The sequence below is a fragment of the Ischnura elegans genome, chromosome 11 (assembly GCF_921293095.1).
Source record: "Ischnura elegans chromosome 11, ioIscEleg1.1, whole genome shotgun sequence".
Classification (NCBI taxonomy): Eukaryota; Metazoa; Arthropoda; class Insecta; order Odonata; family Coenagrionidae; genus Ischnura; species Ischnura elegans.
In genome coordinates, this window is record NC_060256.1 from 10,287,536 (window position 1) to 10,298,046 (window position 10,511).

Genomic DNA, 10,511 nt, shown 5'->3' on the forward strand with positions numbered 1-10,511 from the left:
GATGTCATTTCGTGTTTTTCATATCTCAGCAGTAACTCTGGAATTATTTTAGCATTTTAAATTCTAAATGTCATTTCGTATTTTTCTTATCTAAGCCGTAACTCTACGAATTATTTTAGGATATTAAATTTTAGATATTATTTCGTATTTTTCTTATCTCAACAGTGAAATGGTGAATTTCTTAGAATTTTAATTTCTAGGTGACATTTCGTATTTTTCTTATCTCAACAGCATCTTTACGAATTACTTTGGAATTTTTAATTCTGGATGTCTTTTAGTATTTTTCTTATCACAGCAGTAAGTCTATTAATTCTTTTAGCATTTTAAATTCTAGATGTCATTTCGTATTTTTGTTATCTCAGTAGTTACTTAACGAATATTCTTAGGCTTTTAAATTCAAGATGTCATTTCGTGTTTTTCATATCTCAGCAGTAACTCTGGAATTATTTTAGCATTTTAAATTCTAGATGTCATTTCGTATTTTTCTTATATCAGCAGTAACTCTACGAATTATTTTATCATTTTAAATTCAAGATGTCATTTCCTTTTTTTCTTATCTCAGCAGTAACTCTACGAATTATTTTAGCATATTAAATTTTCGATATTATTTCGCATTTTTCTTATCTCAGCAGTGAAATGGCTAATTCTCTTAGAATTTTAATTTCTAGATGACATTTCGTATTTTTCTTATCTCAACAGCATCTCTACGAATTCCTTTAGAATTTTTAATTCTGGATGTCATTTCGTATTTTTCTTATCACAGCAGTAACTCTACTAATTCTTTTAGAATTTTCAATTCTAGATGTCATTTCGTATTTTTCTTTTCTCAACAGTAACTCTACGAATTACTTTAGAATTTTAATTCTAGGTGTCAATTCGTATTTTTCTTATGTCAGAAGTGAAACTACGAATTCTTTTAGTATTTTAAATTGTATATGTCATTTCGTATTTTTCATATCTCAGCAATAACTCTACGAATTGTTTATGAAATATAATTATAATTGTCAATTCGTATTTTTCATATCTAGGCAGTAACTCTACGAATTCTTTTAGAATTTTGAACTCTAGATGTCATTTCGTACTTTTCGTATCTCAGCAGTAAAACTACGAAAAAATTTAGCATTTTGAATTCTAGGTGTCATTTTTTTTTCTTATGTCAGCAGTAACTCTACGAATACTTTAGAATTTTATATTTTAGGAGTCATTTCGTTTTTTTCTTATCTCAGCAGTTTCTCTAGGAATTCTTTTAGAATTTTAAATTTTAGGTGTAATTTCTTATTTTTCTTATCTCAGCAGTAACTCTACGAATTTTTTGTAATTTTTAATCCTAGATGTCATTTCGTATTTTTATTATTATTATTATTATTTTAGAATTTTAAATTCCAGATGTTATTTCGAATTCTTTTTTATCCCAGCAATGTAACTACGAATTTTTTAGCATTTTAAATTCTGAGTGTCATTTCGTAATTTTTTTATCTCGGAAGTTACTCTACGAATTCTTTTATAATTTTAAATTTTAGGTGTCATTTTGTATTCTTCTTCTCTCAGCAGTGAAACTGCGAATTATTTAAGCATTTTAATTTCTAGATGTCATTACGTTTTTTTCTTATCTCAGCAGTAAGTCTACGAATTATTTTAGAATATTGAATTCTAGTCGTCATTTCGTATTTTTCTTATCTCAGCAGTAAAACTACGAATTATTTTAGCATTTAAATTCTGGATGTCATTTCGAATTTTTCTTTTCTCAGCAGTATCTCTACGAATTCTTTTAGAATTTCGAATTCTAGGTGTCATTTCGTATATTTCTTGTTTCAGCAGTAACTCTACGAATTTTTTTAGAATTTTAAATTCTAGGTGTCATTTAGTATTTTTCTTATCTCAGCAGTGAAACTTCGAATTATTTTACCATTTTAAATTCTAGGTGTCATATCGTACTTTTTTTATCTCAGATGTAAAACTTAGATTTATTTCTGAATTTTTAATTGCTGGTGTCATTTGGTGTTTTCATCATCTCAGCAGTTAATTACCAATTATTTTAGAATTTAAAATTCTAGGTGACTTTTCATATTCTAATTATGTCAGCAGTTAACATAAAAATATATTTAGAATTTTGAATTCTATGTGTCATTTGGAAGTTTTCTTATCTTAGCAGTAAAACTATATGTTATTTAAAAATTTAAAATTCTAGGTGTCATTTCGTATTTTGCTTATCTCAACAGCAAAACTAAAAATAAAATAAAATTTTAAATTCTAGGCGTCGTTTCGAATTTTCATTTTCTCAGCGGTACAACTTCGAATTCCTTTAGAAATTTAAATTCTAGGGGTCATTTCGTATTTTTCTTATCTCAGCAGTAAATCTACGAACTATTTTTGAATTTTAAATTCTCGATGTCATTTCATTTTTCTCTTATCTCAGCAAATACTATAAGAATTCTTTTAAAATTTGAATTCTAGGTGTCATTTCGTATTTTTATTATCTTGGCAGTAAAACTACAACTTATTTTTAATTTTTTATTCTGGATGCTATTTCGAAGTTTTCTTATCTTAGCAGTAAAACTATAAGTTATTTAAAAATTTAAAATCCTAGGTGTCATTTCGTATTTTGCTTATCTCAACAGCAAAACTAAAAATAAAATAGAATTTTAAATTCCAGGCGTCGTTTCGAATTTTCATTTTCTCAGCGGTACAACTTCGAATTCCTTTAGAAATTTATATTCTAGGTGTCATTTCGTATTTTTCTTATCTCAGCAGTAAATCTACGAACTATTTTTGAATTTTAAATTCTAGGTGACATAACGTATGTTTTTGACTCAGTAGCAGTTTAACAACGATTTATTTTAGTACTTTGAGCAGTATAACAACGAATTATTATAGAATTTTAAATGTCATTTTGTATTTTTATCCCTTCAGCAGGGAAACTAAAAAAATATTTTACTTTTTTATTTTCAAGTTTTCATTTCTTATTTTTATCTCAGCAGTAAAACTGCGAATTATTTAAGCATTTTAAATTCTAGGTGCATTTTCGTATTTTTTATCTCAGCAGTAGAATAACGAATTCTTTTAGTAACTTAAAATCTGATTATAATTTCGTAATTTTTCTATCTCAGCAGTATAACTATAAAATATTTTAGAATTTGAAATTCTAGGTGTCATTTCGTATTTTCATCATCTCGGCAGTAAAATTTAATATTATTTAAGAATTTTTAATTCTAGATGACATTTCGTATTTTTAATATCTCAGCAGTAAAATTAACAACGATTTCAGAATTTTAATGTCTACGTGTCATTTCGTATTTTTATTTTCTCATCAATAAAACTACCAATTATTTTAGAATTTTAAACTCTAGGTGTCAATTCGTATTTTTCGTATATAAGCAGTAAAACAACGAATTATTTGAGAATTATAAATTTTAGGTGTCACTTCGTATTATTCTTTACTCAGTAGTAAAACTAAGAAATTTTTTAGAATTTAAAATTTTAGGTTTCTTTGTTATTTCTATCATCTCAGCAGTGAAATTAAATATTATTTTAGATATTTAAATTTTAAATGTCATTCTGTAAGTATCACGAAGATGGGACGTGACCTCCTTTTTCCACCTCTCGCCACCCACCACCCACGTGCCGCTGCATTGGCGGTTTGCTTCTCGTCTTATCACTCTTCCTGTCACGCACCCCACTCCACATCTCCTTAGGCGTGAGAACCGTGCAGCGTCAGCAGAAGGCAGCCTCTTGGGTGGCCGCGAATGAGAAATACAGATATCACGCGGAGAGGCGTGCTATGAGAACGGCCGTTGGAGTTGCGTCCACGAAGAGGACGAGAGAGTGTGTTTGGCGGCTGTAGAGTGCGGATGTGCCCAATAAACCTGCTTGAGTAATGGAGTTTTTCCTTTAAACTAATCCTGCCTTTCCCTGATGCTATCGATATACTGAACCTTACATCTGGTGTCCGAAGTGGGGATCGATATGTATCAAGGGGCAGTACACGAGACGACCTAAGGCGAGATGGCGAGTCGGGTTAGTTTTGGCGGGCAAGAGGTGGACCTCCAACGGGTGATCGACGACTTTTCAGACAAACTTGAGCAGCTGGGTGCTGAGAACGAGCGTTTGAGAGCCGTCGTCGCCAGGGGAGAAGGGCAGGAGGTCGCTTCACCCGCGAGTGCAAAATTCACCCTCCTAAATTCCATAGAACCCTTCCATGGTCGCCCCGGCGATGACGCCGATGCCTACCTCGAGCGAGTCCAGCAGGTGGCGTCCCTGAGCGGATGGAGCGATGGGGAAACGCTCGCCGCCGCGCGGCTACGTCTGGGTGGGGAAGCCGCGGTGTACGAGCGCACGAGATCAGAATGTAAGACGGCGGCCACTTACTCGGCGTGGAAGAATATCATTCTCGACCGCTATCGCTCGAAGAAGACCGCTCGTTTCTACCGAGAGCTCCTAGCAGTCATTCACATGGAGCCGAAGGAGGACATCGAAGAGTTCGCGGATCGAGTCAGGCGGATCAACGCGCGGACGGCGGAAATCGGCGGAACTCCGGAGCGGATGGAGGCAATGAGATACGAGGCTGATCAGCGAGCCTTGGATGCCTTCTTGAGAGGCCTTTCGGGCGAATTGGGCAGGCTATGCCGACTCGCTATGCCCGAGAGTTTCGACGCCGCCGTCGCGACGGCAGTGAGAATCCGGGAGGCTGAGAGGACGCCGCGTAATCCATCGCCCAGTCGTCGAGCGTTCCAGGTGACGGCTCGTGAGTGCTACAATTGCGGGCGCACTGGCCATTTCGCCCGTGAGTGTCGCAGCCAACGCCGTGGGAAGTGCTACAGCTGCGGCGTGGAGGGCCATTTTGCTCGTGAGTGCAGGAAGGGGTCATCGAGCCGGGCGGCCAATTTAAACGGCAAAGGGGTCGACCGTCCCGCCGGCGCCGACCCCTGGTAAAGGAAGTGCTGATTCCAGCCGTCCAGGTGAGTGCGGGAGTGAAGGACTTAGTCGTGCGAGCGGTGGTTGAAGGGAAAATGTGCTCGTTTCTGTTAGACACTGGGGCCCAAGTGTCATTATTAGTGCGGGGATCGTGTAGAGGGAGCGGGATGAAGCCGTCACAATATCGCATCCGAGGCGTCGCGGGGCGGGTGCTGAAAAGTTATGGTGAGAAGTCGGTGTCTTTAGAAATAGGCGGTTATGTTTATCCAATCAATGTGCAAGTAGTTGAAACATTGGGTGGTTTTGAAGGGATTTTGGGGTTAGATTTTCTATGTAAATACGGATGTGTAATCAACCTTCCAGAAAGGGCAATGAAACTAGACGGGCGTGTAATTCCGCTGCACGGGGCTGATGGGGTAGAGAATGATCGTTCGGAAAAGACATTTAGTGCGTTCCGGATCACTACGGACAAGGACCATGCGGTAATTCTTTCAGATGAGGAGTACATACCGCCGCGGTCGGAAAAAAGGTTTCTAGTGACTGTACCACGCGCGGCAGTAGGGGGCGCAGAAATGGTTGTGATAGAACCCAGATTGATCGAAGTGGAAGGGTGCGCCGTTGCCCGGACCCTGAGTAGGGTGGATGAGGAAAACCGGGTAATAGTAATGATGTCTAATTGGAGTGACGAGGGAATTAGAATACGTCGAGGTACGACGATTGCCGCGGCAAACGGTGTGGAAATTAGTGAAGTTCCGGAAAGAGCAATTAGACGCGCGGAGAAGGACAAGTCGGGGTGGGATCTCACGGAAAAACTTGCACACCTATCAGAGTCGGAAAGGAAACCTCTTCAGGAACTAATAGAAAGTTTTCGGGGACTATTTAGTGAAAAGGAATCCATCCCTGTTACTAATCTCGTCGAACATCATATTCCTACTGGTGACGCTCGTCCAATATACCGACGTCCGTATCGGATTCCTTTTCACCAGAAGCCCTTGGTTGAACAATTCGTCCAAGAGCAGTTAAAAACTGGGGTAATATCCCCTAGTTCCAGTCCTTGGGCGAGCCCAATTGTTATTGTTCCAAAAAAGTCTACCGATGGAAAGCCGGCGTACCGTTTTTGTGTAGACTTTAGGGCACTTAATGCTGTCACAATTCCTGACGTGTACCCGCTACCTAACATAGTAGAAACTTTGGATTATTTAGGGGGGTGTCGCTATTTCACTACTTTGGATATGACGAGTGGTTATCACCAGATACCCATGGCTAAAGACTCGCAGGAGAAAACCGCGTTTATTGTCGATAGTGGCCTGTATGAGTATAAACGCATGCCCTTCGGCCTTAGGAACGCGCCGGGAAGTTTTCAGCGGATGATGGACGGCGTACTTAGAGGCCTTAAGCCGGAACGTTGTCTCGTCTATTTAGACGATATTATCGTATTCAGTGACACGGTGGATGATCATGTTGTCCGGTTACGCTCTGTTTTCCAGCGGCTAAGTGACGCTGGGTTGTCGTTAAAAATAGAGAAATGCAATTTTGCGGAAAGCAGCGTGAAGTATTTGGGTCATGTGATAAGTGGTGAAGGGGTGCGACCGGAATCAGAAAAAATTCAAGCGGTGCGAGATTTTCCAACACCTACGAACGTCCGAGAGCTGCAGTCATTTCTCGGCCTGGCTAACTACTATCGGCGATTTGTAAAGGGATTCGCGTCGATTGCAAAGCCGCTCACAAATCTTCTTAAAAAGGGGAGGGCATTCGAGTGGGACGCTGAATGCGAGGCTGCTTTGAGTCAATTGAAATACTCTCTAACTTCCACCCCTGTGCTGGCATATCCTGATTTTCGGAAACCGTTCACGTTGTCTACCGATGCTAGTAATCACGCCCTCGGCGCCGTGTTATCACAAGAGATTGGTGGAGAAGAACATCCCGTCGCCTTTGCATCTCGTAGGCTTAATCAAGCGGAGCAAAATTATTCTGCCACTGAACGAGAATTACTCGCCGTCGTTTGGGCCGTAGGGTATTTCAGGTGTTACTTATATGGGCGAAAATTTAACATTATCACTGATCATGCGGCTCTTAAATGGTTATTTTGTCTGAAGGATCCTAATAGCCGGTTGATTCGTTGGACATTAAAATTGTCGGAATACGATTACGAGGTGTGTCATAAGCCGGGGAAATTGCATGGGAATGCCGATGGGTTGAGCCGCAAGGTAAGAAAAGTCGCTGCAGAGGAGGAACTGAATCTAAAGGAGGCGCAAGAAGCAGACGCAGAGTGCATCGGATGGATCGGGAAGAATAAGTTTGAATTTGCGGATGGCTTGCTGTGTCGAATTGAGGAAGGGGTGCACAAAGTAGTTGTTCCTGCTGGTTTGAGGAGGCAAATACTAACGCAGTGTCATGACCATAGGCTCGCTGGGCACATGGGTGTAAATTCCACGAAGTATCGCGTGGGCGGTCAGTATTGGTGGCCGGGATGGAAGAAAGACTGTACTGATTACGTCAGGGGGTGCGTGTCATGTCTACGTAGGTCGCCATATGGGAAGACAAAGGCGCCATTGCAGCCGCTGCCGGAGGCGAACCGACCATTCCAATTCATTGCACTAGACATCGTGGGGCCGCTCCCAAAAACGGAACGCGGAAATCGTTACGTATTATCCATCATAGATCATTTTTCACGGTATTTGGTGATGGCGCCCTTGGGGGATCAAACCGCGGAATCTGTGTCCGTTACTCTGGTGCGCGATTGGATACTTAAGTTCGGTGTCCCGGAAAAAATACTTTCCGATCAGGGTAGTAATTTTACCTCGGAACTCTTCCAGAATGTGTGTCGGTTGTTGGGCATAGAGAAGTTACAAACCTCCCCATTCCACCCCCAATGTAACGGCAGGGTCGAGAGAGTACACCGTACAATAGCTCAGATCATCTCCCACTATGTTAATTGCAAAAACAATGACTGGGATTTGTGGGTAGGTTATGCAGTCTGTGCATACAATTCAAGCTGGCATAGAAGCGTACGTCGTTCCCCTCATGAAGTGATATTCGGGGAAAGACTAAAGACCCCCTTTGAGTGCGTGAAAAACGCCCCTGTTTCCGTGGACGATTTTGTGTCCCAGCTACAAAATAGACTGCAAGTGATTTGGAAAGATTGTAAACGGAATAATCGCAGAGCCCATGAGGAACAAGCTAAAGGATTAAAAAACACTAAAAGGGGGAGAAATTATGTCGCGGGTGAGTATGTGTACTTGACGGACCCAGTTCTTAAACCGGGCAAAGTGCGAAAGTTTCACAGCCCCTGGAAAGGACCGTATAGGGTGATAGAAGTACTTTCCCCCTCCAATTTAAAATTGCAGCTTCAGCATAGGACTGTGATCGTACATAAGGATCGAGTGAAACCCCACCCTAGTCATCTTTCGATTCCTCCCCCACCCCACGGAGAAAGACGGCGTGGCAGACCGAGAAAGGCCGTACCCGATAGTGAATGGGAGGAATGCATTGGCGAAATTCCGTTTGCGTGTGCTGATCGAGCGTGCAAAAAACAAAAGCGAGAAGCTGACTGTATTTTCCGCCCTGAGGTGTTTAGAAGGGGGAGGGGAAGACCAAGGAAAAATTTACCTTATATGACTAATTCCACATGTCCTCCTCAAGAATCGCCGAATACGCGAATTGAAGCCCCCCCTTCCCAAAGTGAGCACTCCCCCACCCCTAGTGTTGGTGAAATCCCTCAAGTTTCCCCCCCTGAGTCCACTGTCTCTCGAGAGGAAGCATCAAGCCCAGACTTGAATACGGAGTGTAACGAAGAATCGAGTGTTAACTCGGCGGCCGGCGAAGAAGAGTGTCAACAAACAGTGCGGCATCATCTGGGCGGTGAGCGTGAGATAGGCTGCATTCCTGCGAAGGTCGACACGCCGGCACTTCCGCGGAGACCCCCATATCATCTCCGCCCTCGACCGCGACGGCAGGACGTCTCGCCGCCAGCTGGAGAAGACGTCATTGACGAGAAGACGCCCTTACCCTCCCCTGCCCCCCCCGACGAGGTCCCAGTGGGTGTGAGTGGTACCCGTGTCTACGACTTACGGCCGAGACGAGAAAAGTAATTCAAGGGCCAGTGTTTGTCCCGTAGCGTGAAATGTTCAGAGTGTGTGAATGATTTAAAATAAAACCGTTTGCCCTTCCCAACCCCCTTGCCCCGAAGAGCTTTTTCATGGCTATCAGAGATCCTGAGAAAAGTGACGAAATTTTTATTGTGTATCGCGTAGAGTAAATGAAAGTGAGGAGAAGTGAAGTGAGAAGGAGAAAGACGCGTGAAAGCTTTGAATAATTTGTTTTCTTTCCTATTCTTTCTTTCACGGGGGCGTTTGAATTGTACTTTCATAGTTTGGTTTGTGCTTTTATTGTTGATGTACTGAGTTTGTTGATTTGTGTAATGGTAGAAGTGTAATTATTATTCCACGATGGTTTTGATAATGTTTATTTTTTATTATCTCTCAGAATTAATTTTTTTGTGAACATTATTCCTTGAATGCTATGTTTTTTCTTTTATTTTGGGGACATGATTTACCATTACTGAGTGTTAATTTTTTTTTCCTTTTTATCGTATGGGTAATCCCAATTGCTTGGATGTTTTTGGTTCTTTGGTATATAGTGTCACTTATTAACCATTTTTCAGTTCCCGGCCATCCCCATTTAATCGGGGGATTAAATTTTGTTTGGAGGGAGGATGATGTAAGTATCACGAAGATGGGACGTGACCTCCTTTTTCCACCTCTCGCCACCCACCACCCACGTGCCGCTGCATTGGCGGTTTGCTTCTCGTCTTATCACTCTTCCTGTCACGCACCCCACTCCACATCTCCTTAGGCGTGAGAACCGTGCAGCGTCAGCAGAAGGCAGCCTCTTGGGTGGCCGCGAATGAGAAATACAGATATCACGCGGAGAGGCGTGCTATGAGAACGGCCGTTGGAGTTGCGTCCACGAAGAGGACGAGAGAGTGTGTTTGGCGGCTGTAGAGTGCGGATGTGCCCAATAAACCTGCTTGAGTAATGGAGTTTTTCCTTTAAACTAATCCTGCCTTTCCCTGATGCTATCGATATACTGAACCTTACAATTCTGTATTTTTTTTATCTTAGCAGTAAAACTACGTATTTTTTTTTAATTTTAAATTCTAGGTGTCATTTCGTATTTTTATTTTCTCTGCTGTAAAACTACAATAAATTTAGAATTGGAATCTCTAGGTGTCATTTCGTATTTTTCTTCTCTAAACAGATAAACTACGAATTCTTTTTGAATTTTAAACTCTTGGTGACATATTGTATTTTTATCTTCTCATCAGTTAATTACCAATTATTTTAGAATTTAAAATTCTAGGAGTCTTTTCGTATTCTCATTATGTCAGCAGTAAACTTAAAAATTTACTTAGAATTTTAAATTCTAGGTGTCATTTCGTATTTTTAATATCTTGGCAGTAACATTACGACTTATTTTAGAATTTTTTATTCCGGATGCTAATTCGTAGTTTACTCATCTTAGCAGTAAAACTACAAATTATTAAGAAATTAAAAATTGTAGTTGTCATTTCGTATTTTTTTTATCTCAGCAGTATAAAT

General features: G+C 40.8%; 1 protein-coding gene across 1 annotated transcript; it reads left to right on the forward strand.

Moving 5' to 3' along the window:
- Positions 1–3,858: 3,858 nt before the first annotated feature.
- LOC124168067 lies at positions 3,859–9,843 on the forward strand. The gene is made up of 2 exons (XM_046546177.1): positions 3,859–4,955; positions 9,575–9,843. Exon 1 carries the CDS (start codon positions 4,003–4,005, stop codon positions 4,927–4,929), a length of 927 nt encoding a protein of 308 aa, XP_046402133.1. The 5' UTR covers positions 3,859–4,002; the 3' UTR covers positions 4,930–4,955; positions 9,575–9,843.
- Positions 9,844–10,511: the final 668 nt, after the last annotated feature.

Excerpts from the sequence above, each read along its gene's own strand:
- LOC124168067 (XM_046546177.1), top strand. The coding sequence starts at position 4,003 with ATGGCGAGTCGGGTTAGTTTTGGCGGGCAAGAGGTGGACCTCCAACGG.